The 14,116-nt window shown below is 45.1% G+C and overlaps 1 protein-coding gene across 1 annotated transcript in view; it reads left to right on the top strand.

Annotated features, from left to right (window-relative positions):
- Positions 1 to 13,752, top strand: part of CYP17A1 (cytochrome P450 family 17 subfamily A member 1) — a 360,400-nt gene extending 346,648 nt beyond the window's left edge. The window contains exon 8 of the mRNA XM_086922704.1: positions 10,002 to 13,752. Coding sequence (XP_086778830.1) covers positions 10,002 to 10,279 — 278 coding nt within the window. The 3' untranslated portion in view covers positions 10,280 to 13,752. The remainder of the gene's footprint in view (positions 1 to 10,001) is intronic.
- Positions 13,753 to 14,116: the final 364 nt, after the last annotated feature.

Below are 14,116 nucleotides of genomic sequence, written 5' to 3'. Positions count from 1 at the left end.
CCAAGACATACCCGAGGTACTTCACCTTCTGGTAGGCTAGCCGGGATTTCTTGGCGTTTACTCGCAGTCCTGCTTTCTCCAGTTCCTGAAACACCTGATGGATATGCTGTAAATGTTCCTCCCAGGATTTGCTGTGTATGACGATGTCGTCTAAATAGGCCGATGCCATGGAAGATACGGGGGCAAGAACGGTGTTCCTGAGTCTTTGGAAGGTGGCGGGTGCCCCGTGGAGCCCGAACGGGAGGACGGTAAACTCGTAATGCCCTTCGTGTGTGCTGAAGGCGGTCTTCTTCTTGTCCTCCTCCCGTAAGGGCACCTGCCAATAACCTTTGGTAAGGTCGAGTGTCGTGATGTATCGGGCTTCCCCAAGGCGTTCTATGAGTTCATCCACGCGAGGGATCGGGTAAGCATCAAATTCCGAAATCTCATTGAGGGCTCTGAAGTCCATACAAAAGCGCCGACTACCGTCCGGCTTAGGGATCATGACGATAGGACTGGACCATTGGCTGGTTGACGGCCTTATTACCCCTAGCTCCAACATGTCAAGTGCTTCTTTCTTTATGGCGGTTCGCCTGGCTTCAGGAACTCGGTAGGGTTTGATATTAATGACCTTTCCAGGCGGGGTGTTTATTCGATGTTCGGCCAAGTTGGTTAGTCCGGGCTGGTCGGAGAACAATCCCTCATGTTGTTGGAGTATTGTCTGTATATCCCTCTTTTGATCTTGAGTCAGCTCATCATTGATATTCAGCTGGTCTTGAGTGGAAGCAGACGGATCAATACTAGTCAGAATCTGCACATCGGCGGCGGGCGGGGCTCCTAACCATTTCTTTAGAGAGTTTATATGGTAGGTTTGCGTTTTTCTGGGTCCGATCTGTAGACAATAGGTGGTTTTACCAATGGTTTTGACCACTCGGAAGGGTCCAGTCCAACTGGCACGAAACTTCTGAGTAGAGGAGGGTAATAACACGAGGGCCCATTCCCCTACCCTCAACTGTCTCCACTTCTTGCCTTTGTCGTAGATTTGTTTCTGTTTTTGCTGACTGTTCCCCATGTTGGCATAGGCCAGGTCTCTGAGCTTTCCCAGTTTGGATTTGAGGTTCTGGGCATAATCCAGAGTGGCGGAGGTTTCTTCGGGAACCTCGTTCTCCCAGGCTTCTTTTGTCATCTCCATCAGAGACCTGGGTTGTCGACCGTATAAGAGCTCAAACGATGAAACGCCGAGACTGCTTTGGCGTTGCCCTCTTATGACATACAGAGCCAAGGGAAGAATTTGGTCCCATTCCGTCCCATTGACCTCCATCATTTTCCTCAATGTTGCCTTTAGGGTGCGGTTATAGCGCTCCACTAGACCATCCGTCTGCGGATGGTATGCGGAAGTCTTGATTTGGTGCACGTCTAGGCACTTGCATACTTCCTTCATCAGCCGGGAGACGAATGGGGTCCCCTGATCTGTCAGTAGCTCTTTTGGGAACCCCACCCGGCTGAATAGCTCGATCATTCTGTCCGCTACTTGCTTCGTGGTGGTAGCCGTGAGGGGGAAGGCCTCAGGGAACCGAGTGGCGTAATCCACCAACACCAGCACATACTGGTGTCCTTTTCGTGTTTTTGGTAACGGACCGTTTATGTCCATACCGACTCTTTCAAAGGGTTTTCCGATAATGGGGAGGGGCTGGAGAGGCACCGCCGGAGGTCTTGTCATGTTCATTGTCTGGCATATACTGCATTCCTGGCAATAACGCTGGGCGTCCTTATATATACCGGGCCAGTAAAAAAATCGTAATATAAGTTGGGTGGTCTTTTTGCTCCCGGTGTGCCCAGCCACTAGATGGGTGTGGGCGAAGAATAGTATTTGTTCTCGGTATGAGACAGGCACCAATAGCTGTTCTGGTTCGCCTTCCTTAGCCTGTCGGTACAGTAGTTCCTTGGAAATGAGAAACCGGGGGTATCTAGGATGAGGATCGTCCGTCTCCCTGTGGGCCTGCTCCCATGCGTTCAAGAGGGTAGTGTCGTTTATCTGGGCGAATTTGAAGCTCCGGTCCATGACCCAGGGTTCAGGAGTTAGAAGGGCCGGTTTCGGGGCTTGAGAGCTGTTTTCTCCTGTTCCCAGACTCTGCCTGAACCAGTGAAGGAAACGTGGATTGTCAGTGCCTATTATCAAAGGCTCCGGGAGGGTATTGAGGACACCTACCCTTACTAGCTGCAGGGGGCCTTCTTTGGGTGCTATGGGTATTTGAGCAAGCGGGTAGGTCCGAACATCCCCGTGTACACATCTTATGGCCACGGTTTGGGGACTTAGGTATTGTGACTTGAGGACGTGTGGGGCCTGAATAACCGACTGACGGCACCCTGAGTCTAATAAAGCCTGAATGACCGCTCCGTTCACCTGTACACTCACCCGATATGTGCTCCCCATCTCGGCGGAGTATAGTACTGTCCGGGGCAGGTATCCCACCTCCATCGGTTCATCTTGGGATTTCTTGGTGGGGCAAAACCGGGCGATGTGGCCCCAGTTCCCACAATCAAAGCATTGCTGTCCAGAGCCGGATGGAATCTCAGGCTTCCAGCTACGTGGTTTCGGTGGTTCGATGGGCCGCGGGACGGGGCGTCTCTCTTGTTTCATTGGCGGTTTCGGGTGGCGCTCATGTTCCCACCCCGAGGAGCGGGGTTGTGCTCTAGAGAACGTGGTGGCCATCTCCACGGCTTCAGCAGTGGTCAGGTTGTGATGTTGGCGGAGCCAACGTTGCGTAGCATAGGGAAGGGCTTCCAGGAATTGTTCGAGATATATATGGTCCATAATCTCAGTTTTAGTGCTGGAGTTAGGGGTCAGCCATTTATCGGCGGCCATCTTCAGTCTCACGAATAGGGTTTTAGGAGTCTCTCCTGGGGTGCCCCTTTCTTTCCGAAACCTTATTCTGTAGGCCTCGGTGTCCAGCCCTAGGTGATCGAGAATGATTTTCTTTATGTCCTGGTAGGAAGTATCCCCGTTAGGGTTAGCGACCTGGTAGGCGGCTTGCGCCTCACCAGATAAGAGGGGCGCCAAGAAGAAGGGCCACTTGCTGATGGGCCACCCACAGGCCCGTGCGGCCCTTTCAAAATTCAGCAAGAATGCATCAGGGTCGTCTCCGGCATGGTATTTCTGCAGGGCCACTGCAGAGGAGCCGTGGGGGATAGTTCCTTCTCCTCTAGATCCCCCTGTGGCGACGGGATCCACCCAGGGTTGTTGAGTTTCCTCTCTGGCTGCGAGGGCTTTCTTCAGGATCTCCCGGTCAGCCTGGGCCGAGGTCAATTGCTGTTCCGCCACCCAGCCAAGCTTCTCCTGTCCTTTTACGAGCTCTTGCAGAATGGTTTCCATCTCCGTATCGAGATTCAAGTTGCCCGCATTCTCCACCACTGTTACAATTGGTGCGGGTTGCGGCGCAGAAGATATGGGCAAAAGGCGAGCTCGTGGCAACTGAGGTTTTATTGATGCAAAAAGTTGATCTGTACAGCTTTTACGATTAGGGTGTTTCCTAGGTGACCGGCTTCTGCTCCGTCGGCGGTGGACGACCTTTTCCTTCTTCCGGGTCACGTCCGGTCTTCGGGGTGGGGTCTCTTCTTCCTCGGAGTCCGTCCCGACTGTCGGAGTAGCTCTCCAGCGATCACCCAGAGTGAGAGAAAAGGAAAAGAGAAGTGTCAGGGGTATGTTCAAAACAACGATCGGTGCAGGGGATGGGAAGTGAGGGGACTCCCGGTGCTCCAGTTAACGAGTGGTCGGCGGGTGTAAGGGTGCCTCAAGGATACCGGGGTAGTTAAACGTCCCGTGGTGTTGTACCTAGTGTACGCTGACCTCCTACCCAGCCCCTTACTCGGTCACGTACCTGGAGAAGCCACGCACCTCCCCTGGGTGAGTGGCTGGGCGGCTCGTGGGAACGGTGGCCTCCTGGCTTTCCTCCGTCCGGGGCAGGCGCCGACTCTGCTCGCGTTTCCACTCTTGTCGTCCGACTCCCTTCTTTCTCTCTCGCTGACCGGCTCTCGATGTTTCCCCTGGCGTCTCCCGCTCTCTCCTCCTGGGCTCCAATCCTCCGATCTGTAGCTTTCTCCTCTCGAATCTCCGTCCTCCGCACGCTCTCTCCTTCCGTCCTCCAGGTGAACAAGCACACCTGAGACTCGTCTGGTTCACCTTTTGAGGGGCAGGGTGGGGGTGTCGGCTCCTCCCACTCGGCGTCTTCTTCAGAGTTAAAGGGCCATTCCATGGCGTTCGACTCCTTCCATCTTGTACTCGGGTCCTGTGATTGAGACAGAGAGAGGGGAGGGGGGGGGGGAACAAGAGTTAGGTCGGACCTCCCCTCGGTCGTCCTCGTTGCGCGAGGGAGACCAGCACCGGGAGGCTCTGATTCCTGCATGTCCTGCGAGACCCTTTTGTACACCCCGTTACAGTTTCACACCAGTTATAGTTAGGAATTAGCATTTAAAAAACCTATTAAATTCACTGAAAAAACCATAGGTTTGACACCAGTTAAAGTTAGCTGGAAATTTTACTGACATAAAACCATTGAAATTCCCACGTTATAGTTAGTTGGACTCACTATAACTTGCGCGCCTGCAATGCACTGCTGATGACGTCACATATTACATCACTCATGACATGGTCAGTGACATCACTCATGGTAGTCCTGTGGTATTCCTGTCGCTCGGGTAAAAATTCTACCCGAGCAGCAGCGCCGCGAACTTACAGTTTGCGATCACAAACTTACCGTTTGCGATCGCGAGCGGGGAAATAACTGCTGCACATCGCGAAGCGGAGTTTTCTGGGAATGCAGAAAACTCCGCAAACTCTGCAAACAGAGCGAAGTTCACCTCCCAGGCCTAGAGTAAATACTCCTGTGCTGTAAGGAATTTCACTTTGCCTGACTGACTGTTCTGAAGACCTGCTTCTGTGCTTTGCTAAGCTGGCCTGTTGCCTGCTGATCTCTGCCCTGCTGAGGATAATGATTGGACCCATCTTACTTGAACCCAGTGTGACTCTAAGTGCATGCTGGCTTACCTCCTGTTTTTTGAAGACTCAGGAACAAAAATTACTTCCTGTAATCCTTCGAGTTCTGCTGGACTCTACCCTCTGTCAGTGCTACTCTTGCCTGATGTGCCCCTTCTGCAACTGATTTCTGCAAAAACCGAAGCATCGCCCAGACTGCTTCAGAAATTCCACCTCATCACTCTCCGACGCCGACGGGGAGGCTGCTCAACAGCAGCAGATCCACAGCCTGCACTCTCACCGACTACGCATAGCATTTACTTCAACGGAGCTCAATGATGAGAGGACGCAGGACCCCATTTGCGCAGCTTCACAAGAATGCATTAGGCTCTTAACATTGACACTTGATCCAGTCAAGGTATTTCTTCATTGGGACCTGACTGGGTCCTAAAGCTGGCCTACTCTCCATCGCAGTTGGCCTAAACTTTGGATTTGTACCGGTCCCACATGACCGCAAGTAACCTTTTGACAACTAATGACTTCTAAGCACTATGTTTCCGTTATTCTTTAAAAATTCATATCTCTTCTTCTATGTATTGAATTTTTGTTCTTATGGTCTTGTTTGACTCGGGTAAATATTCTCTATTTTTCTAAACCTATGTGGAGTCCTTTTGTTGTATTTTCATTGTATTACTGTGTGTTTGTGTGTTGCACAATTACTTTACACATTGCCTCCTAAGTTAAGCCTACCTGCTCTGTGCCTAGCTACCAGGAAGTGAGCTCAGGTTAATTTAAAGTCTGTATCTAGCTAACCCTGTCTGGGATTGTGGTCCCTACTTGGACAGGATGCAACTCTCTGCCAACTAGATTCCCATTTTGAACATTTACTGAGCAAATAGACTCCAAAATGACAACAATGGCAAAAATTGGATTGGTGAACCAAAGGTATGATTTTAGGAATGTTCTTGTTTTCTAGTGCCACAAAACTCAATGTGACAACTACAGATATCTGGTCGTACTAGACTAGGTCAAAGTCAAAAGTCAAAGTCAAAAGTTAAGGCTGATCGCAATGTAGTGCGGGTTAGATACAGGGACCAGGTTCATCTCATTGAAAAGATTACCTTCTGACATAGTCTTCTTCCTGGAGGATTTTTCTAATTAGCGAGGTGGCCTGCCATCTGACTCTGATGGAGGGCTCGATGGCAGCAGGGTGCTGCTAAGCAGTGGTCCCAGATAAATACTTAATTGTGGCACTTAAATCTTTTTATGGAAGTTGAGCTTCTTTCAGCATAACAAACCAAGAAGATAAATCCAACCTGTGATATGACGACAGTGGCTAAGGTTGGGCAGCTGCCCTGTGATAGGCTGTGTTCATTTATGTAAAAGTTCAGAAAAAGTTTCTAAATGTCTGCTGTTGCAGTCTTGAGGGTGAGAGAGTACACTCTAACACCATCCAAGGGTCTACAACCTTTTATGCACCATTTTGTGAGTTAGGACTCAATCTCACAGAAGCCACCAGGAGGGTTCACACTGGTCAGCTGGGCTTTTCTTTTTTAGAAGCGTCTTCTTCTGGGAGCAGGTCCAGTCCCTTGGGTTTCCTTCCACTGGTAAAACAACTGTCTCTGTCCTTCTTCTGAGTTTCAGTCCTTTGGTTCAGCAGGTGTAGGCCTGCTTTCCAAAGATGTTCTGAAGAAGGTAGTCAAGGGTGCCACTTTTATTCCTGGCTCTTGCTGTTGCGTGGGGGAGATGCCATGATCAACAGGAGTAAAATTAGCACAGGTAACTCTACCCACTCTTCATCCTTCCTGGGACGTTAGCACTTAACAATCACACAGTGCATCTCTCTGCCAAAATCCAAGATGTCTGAATATTCCTTGCCTGGGTCAGAGCTGTGGGCACACCCCTGAGGTGTGTCTACGGAACTAAGTAACTCCCTCTGCAAACCCAGTTCTAAGATAGGATTTGCCCCACTGGCTTTGGTGCCACCCTGGCTACTTAGACAATGTACGTTGCAGGCCTAGGTGTAAGTCATATCTGTGTGTGACAGACGTTCCCCTTTGAAGCTGGTACAGGTTGTGGACATTTCTCCAGGCCATCCTGTCAGGAGTATATCACATCTCCTTCCAGCCAAGGCTCATTTGCTCCCTTTAATGTGAGCAATTTATACCTCCCAGCAGGCAGCCAGTTAACAGCTTGGATTATCTCTGAAAAGGCTATTAGAGCCTTTAGGCAGAAAAATGCCAACTTGATGACATATTCATTCACAATACACCCAATGAGCTTCCTAACTGACAATGTAAATTGACCCTGTTCCAAGATGGCGGCAACAGAGTCAAGGTGATAATATTTGAATGGATACAAATTAAAATTTGATTGGCATTTCGGCTTGATCTAAAAAACTGGTACATACAAACTGTAGAATAGAAACCACAGCATACAAATACACTCAAAGATGGCGCGACCTGGAAGAACAGAGCATTCTAACCCTTGTTGAAAATCGATCCTGTTCCAAGATGGCGGCACTAGCGTTTATATAATAATATCTGAACGGATACAAATCATAATAATGCTCGGGACCCACATTTCGGCCGGATTTATATAACGGGTACATAGAAGTTTGGAAAGAAGCTGCCGAAGAGAAATCACATTATACGAATACACTCAAAGATGGCGCGACCCGGAAGTGGCGTATATACAGCCCGTAAACCCAGAACATGCCGTACGAGTACCTGCGAGGAAACAGACCCCCAGGAGCCGGAGCGTTACGGATTAAGTGTCTAAATTTACGGTAAGATACTAAACTGGAGCTTGTGTTAGTGCAAACAGACGTTTAATGCGAACTCGAAAGGGAAGGGAACTGATACAGAGACACCTCTTTCTCATTTTAGGACATCATAAATTCCGGCTCCCCATAAAGACTGCTTATCCCCAAGGTATACGAACAACGGACACATAATGGTATGCGTTATCCTATAGATTGATCTGAATATAATAACAATACCCCCTTTGCTTTACAGGAGGGATCTTTGTACCATTAAAACAAAAAAAAACCCTGCCAACAAAAAGATTTCTATAGGTAAGAATGACTCTCATGAGATAAAACTCATTAATTTTTCACTCAAATAACAGTCTCACCTAATACAACCCGCATTGTCCATTTTCAGATAGGTGGTGTATAAGTCAAGACACACTGGTAAGCAAGACTGTGATTGTGAATTATGTTATTAGATATTGAGGACACATATACAGCTCGGCTGAGCTTTATGTTTGAATGTTGTTTAGGTTGTCCCGCGCCGTGTGCCTGAGGACTTCGACTAATTCATTTGGTTGTACTGAGATAGAGGTAAGAGGCCGAGAGACGGCTGTTGAGCCACTGATTGACTTCTACATTTGGTTTAGAACCACAACCTAACTCAGGTCTCCCTTCCTTTTCACAGTTTATGGTCCTGATGAGAACTCGAAAAATATGAAGAGTTCGAAACGCGTAGACCCTGTACTGTTCTATGCCATAAGATTGTAAACAAAGATAAGAACTGCTTGTGAAATTTACAAATAGGTCAAAAAGAATATCTATGGCATTATTGATTGATATTGTTTTTTGTAGAATTACTAATTTGTACCTGTTATTGTAGAGTGTGTGAGAGTGTTTTGTACAAAAGAGTGCATGTGAGAATGTGGGTAGGGGAGTGTTTTAAATGTATATAATGTATTTCATATTTTGTATGTTATATGTTTTTGCAAACTGAAAAAATGACTCTTGAGAAAAATTTAAAAACTCAAATGAAGTAAAAAGAAAATAAAAAACGAAAGATTCATTCAATGAACTTAGATCGCCTCACTTCTTGCTTCAATCAAAGGTGAGATTTAGATTGTGTGATAAACAACGAAAGGCAGCATTGGCGTTTTTTTCTAGTGTTGATACTTTATAAAAGTGGCACTTTCAAAATAGTAATTTTAAATCAGACTTTACCACTAGTTTTGATTTTATATTACTATTAATTTGTGTCCTTGAAAAATAGTTTAGCTACTCCCAAACTGAAATTATACATTATAAATTGTTAAAATGTAACTTGTTGCTTTTTTATGGGGGGAGCCAGACTTTCCACGGTGAAAAACAACTTGAGATGTTTCACTGTCTGGGCAGGTAAAACCTAAATACGCATGTCCAATTTTTTTAACATTATGCACTTCACCCTATAGGCACTTAGAACTCTCCTTATCAGTTACTTTTAGGTATTAAGAAGAGGCGTTAGGCCTGACAAAGAGTTTATTCTGCTAGGTCAGATTTACAGTTTTAAAACTATCCATACTAGACTTAAGTGGCAGGCCTAGCGTCATGTTTTCACTTTGTCACTTTAGTAGTAGCACAATAGGTGAAGCTGTCCACTAGTGACATTTAGCTTACAGGCCCTAGGTACACTGGGTACCATCCACTAGGGAATTCTTGGTAAATCAAGTATGATCAGGTCAGAGTAAAAAAGAGACAATTTGGTGAAAGGAGACTTATTATGTTTCCTTTGTTTCAGCTAGGAAAGCAGCATGGCGCAGATATGATAGTTCTTCTTTTGGTCACCCTTAGCCCAGCTCTTCTCTGACCTATGAGCCTTGCATAAAAGCCTTTGTATATGAGCCACCAGATAACTTTCATCCTCATCTCCTTTGCCTGATTCCTCACAGCCTCAAATAACATTGTTTTGACTTCTAGCAAGAAGCCTTTGATCCGAAACAGTAGTACTCAAAGGTGTAATTTCCTGTTCTAGATAACTCTTAATCCAAACACTCTGTTTACCTGCTCCAAGCAGTTACGTTTGCTGATTGAGTCTGCTGGATCCTGCAGCTCATGTCTGCCCTTGGAGAGCTAAGCTTTTCCCTCTTTGTTCATATGTTAACAAATTGTTTTGTTAATGCATTTCAATGAGCACATTTACAGTTTACTGTACATTTGTGTATATTATGCTCTTCAGATTTTGCTTCCCTGTGGGCTTTTGTTCTTATCTGCTGTTCTTTCAACACTGTGTTGCTTTACTTTTGTTTCTGTTAACATCTACAGGTCGCTTCTTAGATGATAATGGAAAACTGGTCCATACTCCCTCACCAAGCTACCTGCCGTTTGGAGCTGGGATACGTGTCTGCCTTGGAGAAACACTTGCCAAAATGGAACTTTTTCTCTTTCTTTCTTGGATATTCCAAAGATTTACTCTGGAGGTACCCGAAGGCCACACGCTGCCTGATCTGGAGGGAAAATTTGGGGTTGTTCTACAAGTAAAAGAATTTAAAGTGAAAGCAAGATTAAGAGATGTGTGGAAGGACATTGAGATTCGCAGTTAAAACTGTTACTAATGGACTGTTTTATAGTAAATGCATTTGCCTACTGTGAATCTAGGCAATTTCACTAACTGAACACATTGCAATTGTTACCATCTGAAGATCTTTATTGATATCCTAAATGACAACATTGCAGTTATCATCAGATAAGCCCTTTGTGCTGGTAAGCGAAATGACTACATTGCAACTTAAACAAACTTGGGGCCTAATTTAGAGTATAGTGGGGGCCCATGGTTCATCAGGATGGCAGAGTTAACTACTTCCATTATCCTGGCTACACTGCCACCCCATATTAGACAATGAAAGTTTTGCGGAGCGGCCACCTTTGATAAAATCTCGGGTCCCCGCTAGGGCCACTGGGGTAGGAGGTATAACCCCTGGCACAAGGACTTGTCATGATCAGGAATGCCCACCCCACACTCGGACAATTAATGATTAAGATTTCTAAACCCATGGTGCAAGGGCTTAGTTCAATACACCAAAGCAAATTAGAAATACAGTTGGACTTCAATCTGCACACAACCCTCTGAGCAGTCTTGTGTAGAAAGCATTTTTTAGTCTTGATCAGTCCCACTGTATGAGTTCAGGTCACAGTGGGTCTCCAAACCCTCTTTCACAACACACTGAAAATAGCACTAAGAAGCTGGGGATGTATTTTAAAATGTTTAGTTCTAAAACCGAAGACTAGCTCATAAAATATGAACGGTAACCACAGAGAATGAGAAAATAAATGCAGCAATGTATGACATGGGCATTGAAAACAATATGACCATTCCTAACATGGTTAGCATGTTCCTACCATCTTAACACCCTATATCTACTTCTAAGCTGTATGCAAAATTTTTAAATAAGCAATATGCAACAAACCTAAAAATTTAGTTTTTTTTTTTAATGGATTGAATAGCATATCTTCTCCTGATAAAAAATTGCATTTTAGCTATTTTCTGTCACGGCTTTTTGCTCTGGCATTATAAGCAGTGCAAAGCTAAAGGCCACTTCTCTGCATCTCTCCCGGAACCTCCTCTGGCCGACACTTGTTATTGCTGTAAACCGGTGTGACCTCTAGCCTGATAGTCCTAGTGTGGAGCCCCTCTGACTCATGTTTAGATACTGTCATACGGTTCCTACCAATTAAGTAGAACTGTGTATCCGTAGAACCTAAATGTCAGAATATGAAGACTGAGTCTATTCATACCATCAGAGTATGTTGACCCAATCCCTGGCTAGCTTACAGTGCCCCATCCAGACCCCTAACTATGACAGGATGCTTGATGGTATCTGCAACCTCAGAACATAACCACTCTGATTCCCCAAGCAAATCGGGGCAATAGATTTACCTTTTCGTGGTTACTCAGGCATGCCCAGAGGGAGACACATGAAATGTACGAATTGGTCAATCAAACATTTATTGAAGCCATTGAATTCTTGTGTAATGAACATGAGCTGGAGGAAAAAAAGCATTGTACAAGAATGATGAAGAAGATGAACACTTTAACCATTATGACAGTATTGTATGATTATATGACATTTATGATAATGCATATATGAAAACTCTTACCCTAATCCTACCTGCACTATTGAGAGCATAGTGAGAGTACCCTCTGCCAGATCTCCGTGTGAGGGTTTCCCCTTTAACACATATACTTTTATACATTTAAGGCACAGCCGGCACCGTGTGTCAGACGCAGCGCCAACCTGAGACAGTTTAACAAAAAAATCACTTTGATTACTAGAGTGCAATAGGGATCAGAACTCCATCTAATTTGCTAAACCAAACATGTTCTGAAGGGGAGTCTGGATCAAGCCATGCCATGGCCACACACAAACGAAATACAGCCATTGCGATAAACACAAATTTCCTATCACCTTCTACCATGACTTCATTAGAGATCCCAAACATTATAGCCTGGGGAGTCAATAATACTAAATAGCCCATAATAGATTCTAATCGTTGTTCAATTTTATACAATACTTTAGAGAGACTGGGGCAGGTAGCAAACATATGAGTGCTGTCAGCACCCACCAGCCTACACCGTGCACAATGTGTCCCCGAAGTGCCCCCCCATCGGAGGATACGTGCCGGAGTTACATAGAGCTCACAACAGGTCGAAGGATCGTTATTCTTAATCTTAATCAGATCTAATAACGGGATTTGATTCCGATTAAAGCATCTTTTGACCATAAAATCCCATATTTGTAAATACTTAAAAAAATCTCTATTCTTGATGCTAAATCTTTCTTTAATGACACCAAAAGAAAGCAATTCGGTACCAGATATAAGGTCCCCTTTATAATTAATCCCCCTCTCTGACCAACTTCTAAAATAAACATCACAAAAAATTCCAGGAAGTAAGGAGTTATTAACTAAGGGAGAATACAGATGGAGCCGCCCTATCTCAAATCTTTTCCTAACTGCAATCCAAACTTTATGGGCGCCAAACAGAACCTTAAATGTAACCCTCTTATAATATGCAAAATCTATCTGCCGCATTAAGAGACCCCTTGCTTCTTCCTCATAAATTAATTGGTAGATTGGTGTTTCAAAAACCTCCTGAATTGCCTCCATTCACCAACTCCCCCATATACTTCAACGTGATCGCCCAGTAGTATATTTGAAAGGTAGGGACAGACTAACCTCCCCAATCTCTTGGCAGCATCATATATCTAAGTGCCCGTCTTGGGCGCTGCCCAGCCCATAAAAACCACAACACTACCTGATCAAACTTCTGGAACCACATCTTGCTGAATTTCAGGGGAATGGCTCTAAAAAAATATAAGATTTTTGGGAGGAAAATCATTCTAATGACATTACATTTTCCAATTAATGTCAAATAGGGATTATTCATTCTACGGTAGTCAGATTTAATATTACGTAGTAATGGTTGAAGATTCAACTCAGCAATAGTTTCCGTGTTAGAGCTTATCTCCACACCTAGATGCCTAGCATTAGACACAACACGCTGGTCTGCTGGTATGACCTTATCATTAATTACTATTTGCGTCTTGCTATCATTCAAGTGATAGCCGGAAACCCTACCAAATTGTGAAGTTACAAGACTTATTTCCTCTAATGCCTGATGTGGTGCAGAAGTGGTGAAAGCTAGGTCATCTGCATATCCTAGAATTTGCACATCTCCCCCTTGGGCAGAAATTGTCTGGATTGTCTGTTCCTCCTGAATAAATCTTATTAAAGGGACTATATAAACCACGAATAACAGGGGAGAGCAAGGACACCCTTGTCTAGTGCCTCGCCTTATTTTGATCTCTTCCAACTGTATTCCCATGAGTGCTATTTTGGCTATTGGATCCTTATACATACTTTGGACTGCTTTTAAAAAACCCTCCCCAATCCCATAATTCTTCATAACTGCCCAATAAAAAGGCCAGGAGACTCTATCAAATGCCTTTTCAGCATCTAATAAAATTAAGGTCATAGGGTCTTCTGTAACCTTAGTATAGTCAAATAATGTGATTGTCCTACGTATATGGTCTCTAGTTTCCTGACCAGGGATGAAACCATGTTGCTGAGGAGAAACCATTTTCTTAATTACTGCCGACATCATTGTTTATTAATGTAATGGGCCGATAGGCCCCGAGATCCGTAGCCTGCTTCCCTTTCTTTAAGAATATAACGATCTTTGCATACCTAGGATACAGGGGGAGATTCCCCACTTTGTATCAAGCGAAACATTTCCAGCATAATTGGTGCCAACTGGGTTCGGAAACTTTTATAGAATTCGCCAGGTAGATAATCCGGCCCAACCGATTTTCCAAATGGTATCGAGTCTAAGGCATTAACAATTTCTCCTAAATTGATTGGAGCATCCAGCATTCCACATT

The sequence above is a fragment of the Lissotriton vulgaris genome, chromosome 5, assembly GCF_964263255.1.
Source record: "Lissotriton vulgaris chromosome 5, aLisVul1.2, whole genome shotgun sequence".
Taxonomy (NCBI): Eukaryota; Metazoa; Chordata; class Amphibia; order Caudata; family Salamandridae; genus Lissotriton; species Lissotriton vulgaris.
Note: the sequence above shows the minus strand (reverse complement) of the source record. Positions and strands in the feature narration are given on the sequence as shown.